The following is a 22374-nucleotide window of genomic DNA, read 5'->3' on the forward strand; positions in this document are numbered from 1 at the left end:
CTCATCAGTTTCCATAGATTTGATTATTATCTCTTGGCAAGTGATCTAATTATCACCTCTGGGACATATTAAATTAGATGTGCTTTAGGCATCTAAAACTCAACATGTTTAAACAAAACTCATCTTTCTTCTCAAACCCTTCCTTCTTTTGAACTTTCATATTATTGTTGAGGTGACCACCTCCCTTTCACTAATTTACAACCTTAGTCATATCCTTGACTCATCATTTATCCCCACATATCTGATCAGTTATCAAATTTTCCCATTTCTGCTATCTCATAATCTCTAATATGTACCCTCTTCTCTCCACTCACATAGCCATCACCCTACTTCAGAACCTCATCACTTCTTACATAGACTTCTACAACAGCCAGTGAATTGGCCTCCCTTTCTCAAGTCTTTCTGCTTTAAGTCATCCTCCCCTCAACTACCAAAGTGATTTTGCTAAATGAAGGTTTGATTGTGACATCTCCTCTTCTCCCCCAATATCTACATTGAATAAACGCCAGTGGCTCCTGATTATCTCCAGGATCAAATATAAAATTTAGTGTTTTCCTGTAACATGACCTGATGATCCCTTTATATGTTCTCAGTTTTTGCACCCTTGACTCCCTTCTATGAACTCTAATCCAACTACAATAGCCTACTTGCAAACAAACTACCATCTCCTCTCCCTATTTCTAGGATGTTCTCCCTGTTTTCTTCTATGTCTTTGTGTCCCTGGCTTCCTTAAGACTTGCTCAAATCCTGCCTTCTGCAGATTTTTTCCAATCTCCTTTATTGCTAGCATCTTCCTTCTGAGATTACTTCCATCCATCTACTATGAAAATATTGTTAAAAAAAAAGAAAAAATTAAAATAAAAAAGAGAAATTATGTGTACTTAATATATACATAGTACTGCATACATATTCACATGTGCATGCATGTGTATGTGTATATATACACATATACTATGAATATACACATATATATGTGTCTATATAAATATAAAATGTATTATTATTTACCTGTTATCTCCTCTGTTAGAATATGAGCTATTTGAAGGCAGGAACTTTTTTTTTTTTTTTTGCTTTTTTATGTATCTTCAGAGTACATGGAATATAGTAAATACTTGTCAACTGACTTACTTGAAATGCTAAGAATAGTAATAGATAATTGTTAATTGCTGTTAGTAAATATCATACCATTAACATCACATAGAACCCTCACACACATCCCATTAGAACCCCTGGCCTATAAACTCTATAGACACCAAATTGTACATGATATCACAGCACACTCTTATCACCTAGTAAACTTCCTTCTCTTACTGTTTTTTTTTTTAATTCCTTCTAGTCTTTTTTTGAAGCAGCAAGCATGATGAGCCAGCTTTCTTACAAGCATCTCGTATTAAATTATGGAGTCTGTGTCTGTGGAGAAGAGAGTAAGTAAAATGTTTGGTCATTTTATGTTAACTTCATGTTCTTTCTGTTAAGAATATCCATTCTGCAGACACAGAAATATCTTTTTCAGAAGAATAGCTAAATACATAGAAATTGTAATTTGTCAAAAACCCAGACATATAGGAATTTTTAGTCAACCTTCCAAATAGAAAATCAGTTCTATAGAGATTTAAATAAAATTCTTTCAACCCATTAAAAATTCTAGAACCAAAGAGTACTATTTAAAAACATCAACTTTTTCTTGTGATTATAGCTGTTTAGATGTCAGCATCTGATCATTTGTTTTAAAAAGTTCACTCACCAGTTCTTTAGGGTGAGTAGAAGAAACATTTACGTGACTGTATTTTAGCAAAGCTAATTAAATTAGATATTTACTCATCTAGACCCTAGAATCATAGTTTATAAAGCCCATGACCGTGAAAAGATATTCCACAATATTTTTTAAAATACAAGTTTGTTTCCATTTCATCCAGCTTGCTTTTAAATTTTCTTTCTTTGCATACAGTATATACTAAATATTTTTAATATTAGAATAAGCAAAATATAATTAGGAATTCTAAACCAAGTCTGCAAAAAAGTCAAAAATAAAATTTTATTATTTAATATTTCTATGTTAATTGTACCTTATTTCCCTTTTTTAGTACAAAAAAGGAAATGTTAATTGATTTTCAAAGTGCAAGGAAGCAGACTCATTTACAGACATATAACAGAACCACTTTTTTCACTCAAGGTATGACAGGCTATTATGGCTAAATTAGGCTATCACCTAGGTTGGTCCCAATGGCAAGTTATGCTGGGCCCTAGAGTGATATTGGTACAATAAAATGTAAAAATACATAGAAAGAAGAAGATCTCTTGTATGTTAGGTGGATCCTTTGTGAATTTTCTGTGGAAGAACCTGAATAAAAATTATTCAAGCTATAAAGATGAGTATAGTTTATTTTCAAATCAAAGTTAAGTGATTTCTATATGTGAGGCACTGTGCCAAGTGTTGGGGATACAAATCAAGGCAAAAGATTATTTCTGTTCTCCAAGAGATTATGGTGGAATGAAAGAAATATCATGCAAAAAACTATGTACAAGCAAGAAATAGAATAAACTGCAGATAATCTAAAATTATTGATCTTCTAAATTAGCATTAAGAGAGTTTGGGAAAGATTTTTTTGCTTAAAGATGGGATTTTAGCTAGGACTTGAAGGAAGTTAGGCAAACCAGGAATTGGAAATGGAAGAGGAAGAATAAAATTCATGGAGTGAGAAGATTTACTATCATGTGTGAGAAAAAACAAAGAGGTTGTCACTGGATTGCAGAAATGGGGAAATGTGTATGTCCATGAGATCATAGCTTCATTGAAATATTGAAGTTGGCATGACAAATATAAATGACTACTTCAAATTGTTTTTAAAATTATTTTCATTCATGATACAGTCTTCAAAGCTATAACATGAATTTGCATCTTTCACTTTTTAAAACATTTTTAGAACAAACTATCATTTTATTTTAGCATTTAATATATATAACATTTTATTAAATATTTATTATGTGCAATTGAGTTAATATGAAAATTAAATAAGGCATGTTTCTAGCTCTCAAGGAGATTGTAATCTAGTACACTGTCCTCAAGCTCCCAGAGATCCCCAATATCTTTTTCAAGGTCGGAGATGTTTTATTTTCTAATACTATTATTAACAGGGATGGATATGACCTACATTTTAAGCAAAAGTTCTCTAGTAAGTCTTCAGTAAATTTTTAAAAATTTGAAGGATTCCTGACACTAAAAAGTTTGATCTGGCAGATATAATTTGTTATTTAGTTAGGGCCTACTGTGACAATCATTAAAGCATTTATTCGGAACAGAAGGGAATACAAGAGATAATGTTGTAAAAAAAACAATACTTATGCATATGTACTGTCAAAAAATGTTATAATTATAAAATTATTTTTTTAAAAAAGCATTTATTAAGTGCTAAGTATAAGGGATACAAAAAAAGCAAAAGACAGTCTTGTTTTTGAGGAGCTCACAATCTGATAGGGGAAACATCATGCAAATGAGTTATCTATAAACTAGCTATGTAATGGATAAATAAGAAATAATCAACAGAGGGGAAGGCATTAAAATGAAAAGGGATTGGAAAAGGCTTCCTTTAGAAGGAGGGACTTGAAGGAAGACAGGGAAGTGAAGAGGTAGAAATAAGGAAGAAAGAGTTTTATAAGCTTATTTTTCTCATTTCCTGAGAAAATGTTTAGAGCCAAGGGAAGAAATGTCTCAGTGTTACTGAATTAGAATTGGTAGAGGAGGTGTAATATTTAAGAAGACTGGAAAGGAAGGGGATCCTAAGCCAAAAATGCTGTAAATGTTGAACTGAAGATTTTAGGTTTGATCTTAGAGGTGATAGGAGGTCAGTGTCGTTTGTATGACATGGTTATGTCTCTGATTTAGGAATATCATTTTTACAGCTGCATTAAAAGGAATTAAAGTAGAGAGAGACTTGTGGCACATAGACTAGCTTAAAAGCTGTTTCTGTAATCTATGTGTGAGTTGATGAGAGCCTGCATCAGAATGATGACATAATCAGAAGAAAGGGCATATTTAAGAGATGTTACAGTCATACTCAAATTTGAAATCATTGGATAATTACAAATAAGTCCTGGATCCAGGTAGCAATCAAGGTTTAATGATGATGATATTGATTTAGAAACAAGTATGAAGTCTTGTGAATCTTTGACCTTGGTAACTAATATCGCTTAAGTGAATTTCACTTCTCAAGTTAAGCCAATGGCTTTTTTTTTTTTTTTTTAAAGAAAATGTCTCTTTTTTTCCCCCAATAAAAAATTGACTTCACTGAAAGAGTAAATGAGGGGGCAGCTAGGTGGCGCAGTGGATAGAGCACCAGCCTTGAATTCAGGAGGAACAGAGTTCAAATCTGGTCTCAGACACTTAACACTTCCTAGCTGTGTGACCCTGGGCAAGTCACTTAACCCCAGCTTTAGGGGGGGGAAAAAAGAGTAAATGAATAATGAATTACTCTTAATACTGTATTTTGTATATAGATATATTAACATAAATTTTTTGTGTGTCTTGGGCTGCTCCTTCTGTTAAAGGAAGACTATTGTGGAAATTTTTCAACCAAAATTGAATATGTAGCAGTTTTTAAATAGTAAATAACATTAGGAATTACTGTATAATAAAATAAAGATATTACATATATCATAACTTAGATTTTATTGCACAACTATTGTAAAATAAAAGGATTTAAAATTGGTTATGTTTAATCTTTTTTTCTTATGTTATTTAATTGTGTCTTTATTTTATGTGTAATATCCATGTATGATATGTTCTATAAATGTCCAACTGGTATTTTTTCAACTATACCTGTATACTTTTGCTTTTTAGATATTTTAGTTCAAGAATTTGTGAAATTTGGATCATTGGACACATACCTAAAAAAGAATAAAAATTCTATAAACATATTATGGAAGCTTGAAGTGGCCAAACAGTTGGCATGGGCTATGCATTTTCTTGTAAGTAAACAAATAAAAATCTCCTTTTGTTTTATAGCATGGTAGACTTACCTTTGCTTATAAATAGAAAACAAGAAAAATGTAAATATGAGACAAAAAATCCAAAAGAGAACTTGAGAGAGAGAAGTTTTCATTCAAGGAATATTTATTGGGGTACTCATGCAATTGTTTAGACTAAAATAAAGTCATTGTTAAAATAATTGGATAGTCCTTCTGTCATTAACAGTCAAGTTCAAAATATATCTTCTCCAGAAATGCAGAAATTTAACAGCAATAGAATTTCATCACCCTTTTCTTACCCATTTTTAAAGAAATTTCAGAATTGGGAAATACTTTTGCCATTGTTAAGATTAAACTTTTCTTGTAGAGATGAAGACTGAGCCTTAAAGAGAGAAGGGATTTATTTATCCATGGTCCCACATATGGCTTGTGAATTCATTTCATTTTGGAATCTTTAAGCATTAGTTAACTAAACATATTTCATTACTATAACATATGGTGATGACAAAAGCTTTTCACAATGTCTTGAAGCAGATTGAAGGAAAAATAACTTGATCATTTGAAAATGAGTTCCAATAAAGCACAATGACCCAGCTTCAGGTAGCAAGACAAATCCCTGTTGAATGGACAAGATGATTATTATTTTAAATAAACCATAATATTTTTCCAATATAAATTAAAAAGGTATTTAAGAAAGGGAATACCTTTGCATTCTCTAGTCTGAGGATGTTGTTAAAGGAAAATACTTTTGTTCCCAAATTAATCAGTTGTTCTAATAAAAAATGATCTAGTGATGATCATCACTTAATACACTAAAGGTGACTTCATAGACTGCTCTGAGACCCAAATTTAATCAAATATATGTTCCTAAGTTGACACATTGTACTGCTTTTCTAGGCAGTTTGCCCTCCAGCGTGGCAAGGTTCCATCAAAGATTTCTTCAAAAGATTGACTCCAACTTCAACATATTTATCATGTGAACAAAGTAATCCAGATTGGTTGAAAAATTTTGGTTACACTGAATTTGCAGAATTTAGGTTTTTTTCTCCTTTGAAGTTTAATGAAAAGCTCTAGACAACAAAAGAACTTGAAAGGATATTTCTGATAAAAGGCAAGACAAAGACAAAGATGATTTCTCTTTTGGCAAAAATCAGGCTCCAAATAGGGAGGGACAAAGGTCTAAAGGGCTCATGCCATCATTTTTTCTATTGGAAGGGCGTACACCTAGGTGAAGCAAAATTCAAACTCCAATCTCAGAAATTACTCTTTGGAGCAGCAGTTTTCTACATGTGCTTAAGAAAAAAGCAACTCTGAGTCTATTATCTGAGAAAGAATTAGACACAATTTTGAGGGTAAACAAGAATGAAAGCACAAGGTCTTAATGACCAAAGTAGGAACTCAGTGGAGAAAACAAATACCATGCTGGTCTATGAGAGGAAGAAAAGATGGAAAAAAGAATTAAAACCTGCATTTGCATAAAAAAAATAGAAAATTCAACTTTTTACCTGAAATGTAGAAGAGTATACAGAATAAACATCTTGCAATTTTTCACAATATGACCAATGTACGATATTCAAAAGCAAGTAGGACAAAGTTTAAAAAAAAAAAAAAAAAAAAAAAAAGGAGCCACCCAAGCTAAAAATGTATTGCTTCTATTAAAAATCACATTCTCAAATCTTTAAAAGAAAAAGTATCATTTTACCCATTATTTACATAGAGACAGTTAATTCAGATTTAGGGAAGATTAATAAAAAGTTATTAAAGTTTTGTTTTTATATAACAATTTGGGTAAGAGTGATACATATATCTTATATTTTCTTAACTTTAAAAAAAATAGTTATCATATCTCAGATATGTTTCTCAGTTTTGAATTTATTAGTGCTTCACATAACATAGTCAAAATATTGGCAAATTAATACTAATGTATGTGTGTGCTCCTTTAAATAGGAAGAAAAAAGCCTCACTCATGGTAATGTGTGTACTAAGAACATTTTGCTAATCAGAGAAGAGGACAGAAAGACAGGAAATCCTCCTTTCATCAAGCTCAGTGATCCTGGCATTAGTATTACAGTTTTGCCAAAAGACAGTAAGTTTTCCATTGTTCTAATTTAGCTTTCTATATGTTTCATGTTGAGATAGGTTGAAAATAGCTTGTTGGTTTTTAAAAATACAACATACTGTTTATTGTATTGTGATCTTCATTAGGTGTAAAATCTACAAGTTTTTAGTAAAATATGAATTATGTATAAATTGTCTGCAGATTTTTGTAGGACTTGTATATATTTTAATAATAATTTTTATAGTAATAAGAAATAGATTTTTTTTAATTCAGTGATTCTTTAGTATTATGGTTAGACACAAGTGTTTCAGATTTTTTTTTCCTATTTTCATTAAAAATTTAAGAAAATATATGGGGGGCAGCTAGGTGGCACAGTGGATAGAGCACCAGCCCTGAATTCAGGAGGACCCAAGTTCAAATCTGCTCTCAAACTCTTAACCCCAATTGTCTCATCAAAAAAAAAAAAAGGAAAGAAAGAAAGAAAGAAAGAAAATATTCAGGATATTAACTCATTTGAGGTCTTGGCCAGTATTCAGGTGTCTTTTTGTGTCATTCTAGAATTTTTTCCTCACTTTTTCATTTCTTTTGCCTATTGAAAGAATAAGCAATTTCTATATGAACCATTTTGGAACTTTTGTAAATAAAACCCGTGGGTTTTTTAAGTAGGTGGTTTTTTGAGTGTGCGTAGTACATAAATTGGGCAAGAGAATTGGATGGGAAATGCTTCTTAGGACTTCACCCTTGAAGATGAGGAGAAAAAGCTGAGATGTGTAATTATCTGGCCTATACTAGAGGAACTACTTTATTCTTATTGTAAGCCATTACCTATAAGACTGAAAGAGACTACTTTATATTTTAGCCAAAAGTTGAGATAAAATCTTATGGATTTTATTAAAAGTTTTTTTCTTCATCTTATATAAAAATATAACTATATAAAATAACTATTATTTTTTTATTTAAGAATTTTGAATGTTCTAACCAAAAGTCACCAAATTCCGTTGTGTTCAACAAATATTTTTTAAGCATCTATTATGTTCCAAACATTATACTAAATGAACCATTCCCTGTTCTCATGGAGTTTATCTCCCACCAAGGTATATATGGGAGAATACACAGTCCTATGTATCCTTTGTAGTATGGTACAGTTCTATTCTGTTAGAGCTGTAGTACCTAGGACCTTGGCCTAGAAAGTGTTTTGGAGAAAACAAATTCTATTAGTTTCACACTTCAAAGGTTCCAAGGCTAACCTCATCTTATATATGCAGCTTGTTTCTTTAATATATGTACTGATAACCTTAAAAAAAAAAAAAAAGACAGAATTGAGACTAATGTTAAACCATTGAAACAGCTATGACTCAATTAACAGATAATGTGGCAAAAGCAGACATTTATAAAAATATTTGAATCTAATTTGCTTAGGAAATGTTTTTATTTTTTTGCTTTGGTATTTTTAATACAGGAGATAGGTTAGAGAAAACTAGGTGGTGCAGTAGATAGAGTACTATACCTAAAATCAGGAGTATCTAAGTTCAAATCTAGCCTCAGACATTTACTAGCTGGATAACCCTGAACAAGTCACTTAACCTATGTTGCCTCAATTTTCTCAACTCTAAAATGGGGATAATAATAGCATTTACTTTAAAAGAGTGCTTGTGAAAGTCAAATGAGATATTTGCCTGGCATAGTAGTCTCTAAATAAATGCTTATTCTTTTCTATTCCCTCTTCCTCTAGTTCTAGTAAATATAATGGAGATCATATGGTATACTGAATTCTAGTTCCTTCTTGCTCTAAAAAATTAAGTGATTCTAATTATTTTTAAAATAACTTTGCATGTAGAACAAATTTTAAATGAAAAGTCATTTAGCCTTATCACCATATTTTGTTATATGATTTAACAGTTCTTCAAGAGAGGATACCATGGGTCCCACCTGAATGTATTGACAATCCTAAGAATCTAAGTTTGGCAGCAGATAAGTGGAGTTTTGGTACCACTTTGTGGGAAATCTGCAGTGGAGGAGACAAACCTCTGAATGCATTAGATTCTCAAAGAGTAAGTTTATCAAAGTCATAATTTAGAAGTATTTGTTAATTTTAAACAGCATTTCATTTTGTTTTATTAAGAGTTTTAATGGCATCACACAATGATTCATCTTTAGTGTTTGGTTCATTAATTACAGAAACTTCAGTTCTATGAAGATAGACACCAGCTCCCTGCACCAAAGTGGACAGAATTAGCAAATCTTATAAATAATTGTATGGACTATGAGCCAGACTTCAGACCTTCTTTCCGGGCCATCATACGAGACCTTAACAGCTTATTCACTCCAGGTATGTTAATAGCCAAGTGATCTCATTATTTCTCTAGATTATTGCTAGATTATTATTAAAATTGATATTTTAATGAAATTCTTGATTTTGAGGTCTCTAAAAAAAGGACTTTTTATTTCTTTTTGGCCAGCCTAGTTTTTGTGTGCTTCCATAATTGTCTAGATTAAGTAGTCTTTCTATTAAAAAGTTAAAAAAAAAAAAAAAAAAAAGTTTTTGCTACATTAGCTTCTTTTCTAAGTAGTCATACAAAAGGTTTTGAAGGTTTCTGATCTTTTTGATCTGTGGTACACATGTATCATGTATTTCTATTCTTTTCTAAGTAAGGACTACATTTTGTCATTGTAGTCTTTACTCAGTCACTTTGTTTTTCCTTTCCCCTTTAGAATGCTGTACTAAATTGTAATATGATTGATAAATAAGTGAATGAAAAGGAATTTATTAAGTTTTTACTCTTTGACCAACACTATGCTAAAGTGCTCAGATCACTTACATATGATTTTACCAACAGATATTTCCTGTACTAGTTTGTGCTCACTGCTCAAGACAAAATTTAATGTAAAACCTTTCTTAAAGAATGCCAAACTGCCCAATGCCAGAAAAGCATTTTTTACTTCTAGAATTTGTTTGAGAGATTTTACCATTCTTTGTATGGAAAATTGAAAACACCCATTTTTGTTAAACTTCTGCAGTTCACACAATTTTATTTACTATTTCCTATTTAATCTTAAATCTTCCAGGTCATGAATATAATTCTATTATTTGTTAATTGGGAAAATGCCAGCAGTTATGGTGGTGAAATTTTACTTAATTCTTTTTAAAATTAAAAATATACATATATATATATAGTAAAGCTTTTTATTTTTCAAAACTTATGCAAGGACAATTCTTCAACATTAGCCCTTGCAAAACCTTTGTGTTCCAATTTTCTCTCCCTTCCTCCATGCCCTCCCCTAGATGGCAAGTAGTCCAATATATATTAAACATTCTACCTAATTCTTTATTTTCAAAGACTATGAACTACTAACAGAAAATGACATGTTGCCAAATATGAGAAGTGGTGCCCTAGGATTTTCTGGTGCTTTTGAAGACAGAGATCCCACACAATTTGAAGAAAGACATCTTAAATTCCTACAGCAACTTGGCAAGGTAAGTTGAGAAATTTTTTCGCAGAGTTATAAAATTTTAGAAAAGGAGATCTCAGTATTTATCCAGACCAACACTATCATATTATTTTGCAGATGAAGATCCCCCAAATTAAGTAACTTACCTCACATTAGACATTTGTATAGTAACAGTCCCACGATTCTTCTGATTCTTAATTATATTTGTCACACTGTGCTTAACTGTATTTTATTTGATAGACTACATATTAATTGATTTTTTTTTAATATTCTAGATGCTATTATTGTTGCATTTGTAATCTTTTGTTGCTTTGTTTTCTGGGTGAATTGTTCAAACAAAACACAATGCAGACATCTTTATTTTTGTTGATGCTTCTCTGTTTTCTATCCCCCAACATGTATGTTCTGCTCCTATCAGTGTAGTCACCTCATAGCTTCTGTCATGTATCAATCCAGTACCTGTCCCTGGGCCTTTACTCATTTCTGAAAGCTCTCCTACTTCTCCTCTAGTTATCTAAATCATATTTATCCTTAAAGGTCTACACTACCCTCAAAATAAGGACTTGTTTGATTGCTCTAGCCCTCTCTGATTCCTGATTTTAAAAATTATCTAAAGCTCTTATTTTTTGTGCTATAGCTAGTTATTCAGTAGCTATATAATGGAGTGCTTTCTTTGTGCCAGGCTTAGTGCTGTGCACTAAGAATGAAAAGGGAAAAAACAATCCCAGCCTTACATTCCAGTAGAGGAGACCACATATAGAAGAATCAGCATTTATAAGATAGATACGGAATCTATGAAAATATCCTTAGTGAGGAAAAGGAATCAGGAAGAACCTGCTGAAGAAGGTGGCATCAGAGCTGATTCTTAGAGCAAACTAAACTTTCTAAAAAGTGAAGACTGAAGAAAGAGAGCATTCCAGACAAAGGAGACAATCAATTAAAAGAGGGAGATGGGAGACTGAGTGCTTTGTGGAGGTATAGGAAGTAGGTCAGTATAAGTGGAGCGAAGAGTTCATGGAGGGAGGACAAAGTACAAAAAGACTAGGAAAAATAGGAACAAATAAAAGACTTTACATTTGAATAATAATAGGGAATCACTGGACTATATTGAAGAGAGGTAAGAGTGTAGGTATTAAACATACACTTTAGGAAAACCACTTTGGCAGCTCAGTGGAAAATGTATTGGAAAGGGGAAAGAATTGAGGAAGAGAACAATTAGGAAACTTGCATTTAGTTCAAACAAGAACTTTAACTAGGGTGATGGTGATGAGGTTTAGAATTAGAATGAAATTAGGGTTAATTGAGGTCTAGTGGCAGTTCAGGGTACAGGGAGTCAAATAGAGCTCCCCTGCAACCCCTTTGGATTTGGCAGAAGGATACAAAATTAAATGAAGTCTAGTGGCAGCACAGAGTCCCCTGTAAAGGAATTTACAGACCCGAAAACCTAGATTGATAAAATAGGTTTATTATGGGATTTGGAAGTAAAGTCTAGTTAGTAAAGTTGAAGGTAGAGATGAGGGCACCGGAAATAGGATTCCAGTGGGCAGAGAGTATTTGGTGCCAGGCATGGGGATGGCACGTTTAGAACCTCTGCAAAGAAGGACTCCAGCTTGGAGCCTGTGGGTGGAGTCCTAGGTTGGCTCCTGGCTGGGTTTCAGCCAGGGTTAGAATTTAAATTGAATTCAATGGGTTTTGGGACTGAGCCAACCCCATCCAGATAACAATAAAGATGAAACTGTTTGTGCTTGGGGTGGAGTCCCCTCCCTGAGGCAGAGTAGAAGGAAGTTTTCTCCTTTAAGGATTTTTCAGAGTTTTGGGGTTTCCTCTATGGCACTGTGAGAGAAGAAAAGAGATGTAGAAATGTCACCAAATGGAAACATTGTTTAGATATGATGAAGGAGATGGAGGTGTACCTGAGATGATGAATTTGAGTGAGTGGGAAAGATGCAAGTGACAGAGAAGTTTGAGAAAGGAGAGGGTTTAGAAGAAACCAGTTTGAGCTGCCCATGGACATACAGTAAAAATGTGTAATAGATAATTGTTGATGCATCGGAGAAAGACTAGGGGTGAATTTATAGCTGGGAAACATCTACATTGAGATTGTAGCCAAGCCCATGGGAGCTGGTAAGGTCACTCAGTGGGAATGGGCCTTGGGGGTAGTAGTAGTAGGATTGTAAATGCAAAACAAACAAGAGAGGCTTAAGAAGAATAGGTAAAACAGGCAGGAGGAAAAGCAGAATGGAGCAGTGAGGAGAGAATATCCAGGAGATTGATCAGATGTTTAAAACTTGTCAAAATGAAGGAAGATCAAAAAGAGGTTATTAGATTTGATGATTAAAAGCTCATTGGTAGTAATGTCGGGCAAGGGAGAAGAAGAGATCATTAGTGACTTTGGAGAAAGTAGTTTTAATTAAATAGTCATGCAGGAAGTCAGATTGCAGAGGGTTTAGAAAAAAGAGGAAGTGGCATCCAGTATAAATGGGTTTTCCAATATAATAGAAGTGATGTATAATATAGCCCTTTAATTACATACACTTGTATTGCTTACTGGTTGTTTCATGTGTATTAAGCTTTATCTTCAATTCATGTACATCTTGAAGGCTGACAGACCATGTCCTTAATTTAATTTTTTATCTCTTATTAAATATACCACAGGGTAACTTAAGTGCTCAACAAATGCTTTATTGAAAGTCTCTGTGCTGCTTTTAATTCTTACTGCTTAGTTCCTGTGACACATATATTGATTTTTATGGATAGTAGTATATTTCAAAGAGCTTTTAACTAAACTAAGTAAAAAAAAAAAAAAAAAAAAAAAAGTCACCCAAACCCATTTACGTTCCAAGAGAAAAGACTTTAGAAAGATTTGGAAACTTAACCAATATTTTTTAAAACTAAAATGGATTTAGTATTTAAACCCATATAATCTAATTTTTTGGTTTGCTATTATACTTTAGTAGGCAAGTTTAGACTGCTCCAGTCTATGATTGTGACAAATTCCTATGATAGGAAACTATTGGATGATTCTTATAGGGGCAGATTTTGGTACAGATAAACTGGACCTGAAATATTGCTGTTCTATCATGAGCTCAAAACTCTTCACAAAAATGAAAGCTAAATACCAATAAAATATTCCACTGGTCTCTAAAATAATGTAGCTCTGTCAAAGCAAGAATAATATATTAACGAACCTTAGTAAAAGGAAATTATTTCTACTATTTCCACTTGTAGCTTCCTTTATACTGCTGCCATGGGATTCCCGGAAAAGGCAAAGGGAAAAAGGAAGGATGACTAAAGGGGGAAAGGAAAAGGAGAAAGGTGAAAAGAAAAAAATTTGGGGCAGCTAGGTGCCGCAGTGGATAGAACACCAGCCTTGAATTCAGGAGGACCCGAGTTCAAATCAGGTCTAAGACACTTAACACTTCGGAGCTGTGTGACCCTGGGCAAGTCACTTAACCCTAGCCTCAGGGGAAAAAAAAAAAGAAAAAAGAAAAAAATTTAAGTACTACTTTCTAAACACTGGGATTACAGATAAAAGCAAACAAGATAATTCCAGTTCTCAACCAGTTTACATTTGAATGGAGGAAAACACATAAAAGAGATGTGGAAGGGGTATGGGAAGAGTATCCACAAGGAAGCATGGAGAAGAAAACAAAATGAGGTGGTGTTGAGTCTTGGGCTCCTATCAGAGCCAAAGGGATTCAGGGGTGAAGTCTAGGGCTCCAATAGAGTAACAGTAGCTCAAACATATGGGCCATGTTGAGAAGCTCTCCTATCAGAACCAGGGAATTAAAAGACAAGAGTCCAAATTTCCTTAAGACATCACTACATTTTATAAGAGGTCCCCAGTTGTTACTTTCAGCTAAAATCATTTTCCTTTATTGTGTCATTCACATTGTTTCATTTTCTTTACTTTTTAGTTCAGTAATTCTCCTTTGGAGTGGGGTAGGCAACGTCTTATTTTAACATTTGATTGATCAGCTAAATTTTGAATGTAAAACAAATTAAAAGGAAATTAGAAAAACTACTAGGACCTATTTTCTAAATATGTTTACAATTAAATAGTTTTAGTAATTTGGTTTATAGAAGAAACAAAACAAAGCATTACAAGTGAAGTGTTTTTGTTTTTTGGTTTTTTTTAAATAGCAATTAGACTTCCTTAAATGGGGAAATGCCCAGTTTAATTATCTTTCTTCTTGCTTAAAGGCAAAGGCTGTACTCTTTGTTTAGACTGCTTATTTTTGTTGCTTTGTTGGGGTATTTCAATTGTTACCCTTAGAAAATGTAATTGTATATGTAATTAAATACACATCTCCATCCTCTTGCTTCTTCATGGCATTTCACAAAAGAACTAGTGATTTATTATGTAAAAAAGCAGGGGTAGTAAGCATGATCTCAGACAAAGTTAAAGTTAAAATAGATTTAATTAAAAAAGAAAAAGAGGGAAACTACATGTGTCAGCCATATTAATCACTTTTTAAAATAACTAGACAGTATGAGGTTGGAATGTTGTGATATAAGAAAATGATGAATTGATGGAGTTAGAAAAATATAAAAAGACTTGGACTTTATGAAGGAAGATATTACACATGTTCAGAGAAGCAGAGGACAAATAAGTGTAGTCTTATATAGATGGATATGAATGTGTGTGCACATGTGTATGATTATAGATATATGTATATATATGTGTGTTTGCATATATATGTGCATGTGTGTGTGTTATATAAATATATGCACACTTATTGTATCCTTTTGGATAAGGGAGAAAAGGGGAAAAAAGAATAAAGTAAGAAATACACAGCAGAAAACAAAAGAATTTTCAAAGCAGCAAAGATAGCTCTGAATATGAGTAGTTTTTTTTATACTTTCTTGAAATGGAAATGTATTGTTTTATATTTTGAATACTTTATTATGTTCTGCTGTGCAATGGCAATATCTTTTTTTTTCATATTTTAATGTAAGTTTAAAAATGTTTAAAAAGAGAGACTGAAATAAAGGGAGAAAAAAAAAAACCAAAAACAGTGGATTTGCCCTCATATTGTACACTTCTAAATTCTGTAGTCCAGCTTTTCTGGCCTGCTTTTCCTGTTCCTTGTTTCTTTGCCCTTGTATTAACTCCCTCCTGTGTCTGGTTTGCTCTCAATCAGTATTTCTACTTCTGAATTTTCCTGGCCTCCTTCAAGACTCAGGTCTTTCTCAGGAAGCTTGCTAATGTCCAGTCTTTGAAATTACCTCTGTCTCTGTATCTTATGTATATGTGGCTATTTATATTTTATTTCTCCCCATTAAAATGCAAGCTCCTAGATGGCAGAGTTTTTTGTTTTCTTTCTATCCCCAATGATGGGTTCATAGGTAGTAGATAATAAATGTTTGACTGAATTATTGTTACTTCTTTCAGTTAGCTCATAGTGAAAATAGTTTAGAGAACATATAAAATCTTTTTTCACTTAATAACTCAACAAAAAGTAATATTTTATTTTCATGTTTTCATATTGTTGGTGATAATCTTCATGATTTGCTTAAATTTTAAAAAAAGATCTAAAAGAAACCAAGTTCTAAAAAAAAGTTTAGGTTTATAATGTGATCATAAGTTAACAAAGAGTATTCTCTAGAACAAAAAAGGGGTAATGCCAGAATTTTAGGATTTAGAGCTGTGAATTGCTATAGAGGTCATACAGATGAAGAAACTGAGATCTAAAGAAATGAAGTGACACCCATGGTCACACAACTTAAGATTTATCCCTTGATTTCTGACTCTAAATTCAATGCCATTCTATGTTCCACTGTTTCTCTGTATTTAAACATTTATATATCAATTTTGCAAACTAGGGGAAATGATTTTCAGAGAGATTAAGGTGTTAACGCCATAATTTGAACCTCTAAATTCAGTACTCTTTGCACAACACTGTACAGTTTCACAATTATGAGTGCCTTGGCTTCCCACACAATCGATATTAAAAATAAGATAATATATGTAATAGGAAAAATATTTATCTTGAATTATAATCTAAGTTATGCCTTGGCTTTCTGAATTGGTCAAGATTGTGTCTCAGTTTCTCTTTATCTGTCAAATAAGAAGAGATAACCAATCCAGTTTCCTCATTTTAGAAAAGAAGTTAAATGATTTTACCAAGGTCACACATAACTCTAACTGTAATTCCAACTTCTAGGTCGATATATTTTTTCCACTATATCATGCTGCCCTATCTTCCTGTCTCAGGATATATGAATGATTTTAAAAAGCACTTATTAAGACACGACTATGTGCTAGGCACTGTGCTAAATCCACTGGGGGTAAATTCAAAAATTAGACAGTCCCTGCCCTCAAGAAGCAGTGAAATAAAAATGAAAAGCAAGAAATTGCATGGCTTTGGGCAAAATCATATTGAAAGCACCAAATCACCTCCTATGATATCTGATTCTTTTAAAGGATATCATTTAGAAGGGTTTATACCCAGGAGAGGACTCTCCACACTTAAAATTTTCCAAAATTCACTTCATACACATAATTATATGTTATGATGCAATTTATAACAATAGTTCCTTCCCTAAATCATTATTCTGATGTCTAGCATGACAAAATTATTACATATTATTCCCTTTCACATACTTCACATGCCAAACTGGCATACCATTATTTCCTGTCTTTCTATTTTCTTCATGTATTTGTAAAGGCCTAAAAATTTGGTGAAATAATAATTGCAAAGTGCTTAGCACAGTGCCTGGCATGTAGTAAGCACTGTTACTATTTTTATTATGCTGTCTTGGGTTCCTGTAATGTACTCCTTTTGTGCCTCTACCTCTTAAATTCCCTAACTTCAAAGCCTAACTCAAGTAGCACCTCATATACAAGGACTTTATTGGTCATCCCAAGTTCCTGGTACTCTATTATGTATTATTAACTTTGTATGTCTTTCATATTTATATGTATTCATAGTTTATTCTTCTCCATATAATTTAAACTCTTTCAGTTTACATATTATTTATATTTTGTCTCTGAATGTGTACCAACTACCACAGTGCCTACACATAAATAGATACTTAAATGTTTGTCAGATGAATGAAAGAATAGAAAAATAATGACAGAAGAAGAAGACATGAAGGAAGTGAACTAATAATTTTTTAAACTATCTTCATACAAAGGCAAACTTAATTATTTTACAATTAAAAATTTAGGTGTTTAAATTTGTGTAGCTTAAGTGCTGCATTTATCTTTAAAAGTGCAATAAAAGTGATGAATAAAATGCAAAATTGTTGTTGAAAATGTAATACCAGCTTACTAATGTTATAGGTATGGGAATTCTTGATTTAAAAAGAGGAAACTTTTCTATGAACTTGTCCTGAGTTTAGGGAAAGAAAAAGAAAAAAATATTTTTACCACTTAAAAATTTTTGTTTTCCCACTTAAGTATAAACTTATTAGATCAGACTTATGATCTGGCCCAAATTTCTTTCTTGGGAACTTGTAGAAATGCTTCCTTGTCTTTGAAGTCAGTTTTTAAAAGTTCAGTAATTTATTTTCCTGAGATCTTACACAATTAAGGGTTATAGCCAAGTGTTATTTATTTAAGCTATAATGACATGAAGGAAAACTAAAAAATTTTAATATTAATGAAAACATTATGTATCATTTAGGGTAATTTTGGGAGTGTGGAGATGTGCCGATATGACCCTCTACAAGACAACACTGGTGAAGTGGTGGCTGTGAAAAAGTTACAGCACAGTACCGAGGAGCACCTGAGAGACTTTGAAAGAGAAATTGAAATTCTTAAATCTTTACAACATGACAACATTGTCAAATACAAGGGAGTGTGCTACAGTGCTGGTATGGGGCATGTGGAAACCTATTTTCTAATTCAAGTATGTCTTCAGTATCTCCAAGAGTAGGTTGATGTCTTCAGTAAATCTACGGCAGATCTCAATTGACTGCAGGCATTACATGGAAGAAAGTATATGGTAGCTGTAGAAAGTCTTTGCCCAATTCTTTGTTGTTTTTTTCCCCCTTAGATTCCCTATCCCATTCAGTCTAGAAGTTCAGTGACCACTGTTTTGATCTGTCCTTTTTCTAACTTGAACTGGTTCCTGCTCCTTCTTCAGCCTAGTAGACCATTCATTTCCAGGAGGATTTCTACATTGGTACCAGACTTAGTGCAGATATTTCATCAGCATTAGCCCTGTTGTTGCTCTGAACTCTCAAGCTCAGGTAGTCTCTGCCTCCCAAGTAGTAGGAATTATAGGTGTGCACTTATAATCTGCTGGTTTTGTTCTGACCTTGAATAATCATTGTCAGTGAAAGATACCATTGTATAAGTTTGTGGGTAAGTACCAAAGATAGTTTAAAGAATAGGAAAGCAAGAGACCTTTCTCTTCTGCTCTGTATTTCCATTTCTTTTTGTTTGTTTTTGTTTTTATTTTTTGGTGTTGGTTAAATTCAGAACAAAAATAATGTTTTGGTGGGTTTTTTTGTTTGTTTTGTTTTTTTAAAAAAAAACTAAATAAAGATGAATACAATATTAGGGAGAGTAGGACTTTCAGCATTTAAGGATTCTCCACTGAAATTTGAAGCATTCTTTGTACCAAAGCAGTCTTTATACTAGTTATAATTTTTTATTTTGACTCAGCCTTATAGAGCCAGATAGATTGATAAAGGTGAAATAGGGCTATTGGATGTTGTAAAGCTACATACTATTGAACACTTCTGATTCTGTATAATTTCTTTCTGGCAGACTACTAGACTTAGTTACATGCATGTATCTTCCTAAGAGAATATAAAGTCTTTGGTGATAGGAACTACTTCCACTTTATTTTTGTATATCAAACATCTATCATATTGAATAGGATATAATAAATGCTTTAATAAATGCTCACAAGTACAACTACTTTTGATGTAAAAGGGGAGAGCCATCTGGAGTAAATGAAGAACACTGGAAAGTTCAAACATTTCTTCAGTATTTATTCTACCAATATTTTGTGAGTTGATAAATTGGGAAAGTCCATATCTTTCTGAAAGAGTTAAGCTTTCCAGGACCGTTTGTCATTTTTATGTGTTCAATACCTAGTCTAGATTAGCTATGGTGATTGAAAACTTCCATAAGCCAGCATTGGTTACATTGCTTCTCTAACATAATTGGTTCCTCAGAACACCTCCCTTTCCCTCTTTCTTTTAGGCACCTGTGGAGAATCTGAACTTGGTCTTTTGTAAATTAAACCATAGAAATGATTTTTATGTTAGCCAAGAATTCTTCCTCTTTTTAATAGAACACATTAAAAAGGAGATAAACTCATAGAAAAGAAGCTTGATGTAGAGAATAAAAATGGAAAGCCAGCCTGGAGTGAGGCTCCTTGTAATACATATAGGCTATATGTCCATGCATAGGTTACTTAACCTTTCAGTACTCAGAGACCATGAATTACAAAGAAAGTGCTATTTTACATTGCTGGAGAGTTTTCACAATAAGAATCCCTTGCATCAATGAAAGTTTTTTAGGTTATTATAACTGAAGATAGATAGATGGATGGATGGATGAATATTGGATAAATAGATGGTATGTCTACTTAGAACTTACAGCAGTTACCCCTGCTGCTGGGATGTGTGGTTTAGGATGCTTATGGTATGGAAATTGGAGCCAATAAATAAAGTTGTGACTTGAAATACTCTCAAGTGAATAGAAGATCCTCAATAGTAACTTCATTGGTAATTTTATGATTTGTCTCAGAGTATGTGTTTGACCCTAATTGAGTGGAGAAAAGTTGTTGAGGGTTTTCTTCCAAAAAAACTTAATAAAATGAAAACTTTAATTTTTCCTTTGTAAATTACAAGGCCGTCGTAACTTGAGGTTAATTATGGAATATTTACCTTATGGAAGTTTACGTGACTATCTCCAAAAACATAAGGAAAGGCTGGATCATAAGAAACTTTTGCAGTACACATCTCAAATCTGCAAGGTAATGTCCTGATCACTATTTAATGCATTTACCATATCTGAATGTAACATTATTCATTTTTTTTCAAATGCTGATCTATTATTTTTTATTTTTTTTTAATTTTAATTTTATTTTATAATTATAACATTTTTTTTGACAGTACATATGCATGGGTAATTTTTTACATTATCCCTTGCACTTACTTCTATTCAGATTTGTTCCCTTCCTCCCCCAACCCCCTCCCCCAGATGGCAAGCAGTCTTATATATGTTAAATATATTACAGTATATTCTAGATACAATATATGTGGGTAGAACCGAATTTTTTGTGGCACAGGAAGAATTGGATTCAGAAGGTAAAAATAACAGTTTACATTCATTTCCCAGTGTTCCTTTTCTGGATGTAGCTGGTTCTGTCCATCATTAATCAATTGGAATTGGATTAGCTCTTCTCTATGTTGAAGAAATCCACTTCCATCAGAAATGCTGATCTATTAATGTGAATGTCCATGTCTAAAATAACCTATACTTTTTTCACACTGTTTCTCAAAGTGAGATAGCTAAGTGTCATAGTAGATACTGGGTTGAGTCTTGAGTTAAGAAAAACTAAATTTAAATCAGGCCTCTAAATAGTTTTCTTAACTTAAACTGGGCAAATAATGTGATCTCTGGCAGCCTCAATTTCCTCATCTGTAATATAGAGATAATAATAATAGTGCCTATCTTCTGGGGTTCTTGTGAGGATCCAATTAAATAATTTATATAAAATGATTTTTAAATGTGAAAAGAATTATTTAAATAACTATACATAATCCCTTATGGTATTTTTTGGTAGGTATAAAAAACTTGAAATTTACTCCTATGTAGCATAGCAAAAGTGCGAGGATACTCTGGTGGGTTTGGGAGTTTCTCTCTACTGGCATCATTTTGAGTTGTGTTCCTGTCACTAGTAGGTGCTTGACATAAGTAGTACCTCAGCTCCTTTTAACCATTTAACATCAATTTTACAAAGGGATATTTATTTAGAAAATTTAACAAGAAAAAAAACATACATATTTTCCTTCAAAATCTTGAAGATAGTTCAGTCTTTTCCTTCCTCACACTGGTTTCACCAAATTCACATCCATCTGTTTCATGACTGCAAGATGAGTCCTCTTAGATTTTGCTGTCCTGAGACTTTAAAAAGTCTTCCTGCTCCACAGAGCACCAGTACTTTCCTGGCTGCAAAACATAAACACAGAGTCCAGGAAACAATATGGGCCATATGGCCTTGATGGGGAAAAGCCCCAAGGCCTCTCCCCTAACAGTGCTGTGTCTTACTCAGTACCATGAGCGAAAACTTGAGAGAAAAGGATTGAGAATAGAAATGGTGGTAGCTGGGGCAGCTAGGTGGTGCAGTGGATAGAGCACCAGCCTTGAATTCAGGAGGCCCCGAGTTCAAATGTGGTCTCAGACACTTCTCTTCCTAGCTGTGTGACCCTGGGCAAGTCACTTCACCCCAGCCTCAGGAAAAAAAAGAAAGAAAGAAAGAAAGAAATGGTGGTAGCTAAGGCCTTCTGAATGCCTTCTCAGCCAAAGAGTTTTCTATTCATCATAGCTTACCAGAACAAGTGATAGGATATCTACATGTGCTTCACAGTTTCTCCAGTATACTTTGCTTCCAAGTCATCATGATTCGCCTATAAACAATCTTCCTTCAAGAGGACGCATAATACCAGGAACTTTGTGCTTGTCTCAGGCCCCCTTACCCTCGTACATTATAATAATTACTCATAGTAGTATTTTAAAGATTTACAAAGTACTTTCCTTACAAGTACTTCAGTACAAATATCATCTCCATTTTAGATGAGGTAATAAGTTAAGAAGCAGCAAAACAATGATTTTAATCCCATTTGCCGTTTTTTAAGCCTGTCACTTTGTATTATGCCATATGTTAAATCTATGTGTTATGCTATGTATGCCTCTAATTCCATAATGGAGT

At 32.9% G+C, this 22374-nt stretch overlaps 1 protein-coding gene across 3 annotated transcripts in view; it reads left to right on the forward strand.

Annotated features, from left to right (window-relative positions):
* Nucleotides 1-22374, forward strand: part of JAK2 (Janus kinase 2) — a 135192-nt gene that overhangs the window by 107670 nt on the left and 5148 nt on the right. For all 3 annotated transcript variants that reach the window (XM_074282849.1, XM_074282850.1, XM_074282851.1), the window contains 8 exons: nt 1337-1424; nt 4838-4965; nt 6913-7051; nt 8924-9075; nt 9203-9353; nt 10363-10499; nt 18106-18295; nt 20291-20415. In XM_074282849.1, coding sequence (XP_074138950.1) covers nt 1337-1424; nt 4838-4965; nt 6913-7051; nt 8924-9075; nt 9203-9353; nt 10363-10499; nt 18106-18295; nt 20291-20415 — 1110 coding nt within the window. The remainder of the gene's footprint in view (nt 1-1336; nt 1425-4837; nt 4966-6912; nt 7052-8923; nt 9076-9202; nt 9354-10362; nt 10500-18105; nt 18296-20290; nt 20416-22374) is intronic.

The sequence above is a fragment of the Sminthopsis crassicaudata genome, chromosome 1 (assembly GCF_048593235.1).
Source record: "Sminthopsis crassicaudata isolate SCR6 chromosome 1, ASM4859323v1, whole genome shotgun sequence".
NCBI lineage: Eukaryota > Metazoa > Chordata > Mammalia > Dasyuromorphia > Dasyuridae > Sminthopsis > Sminthopsis crassicaudata.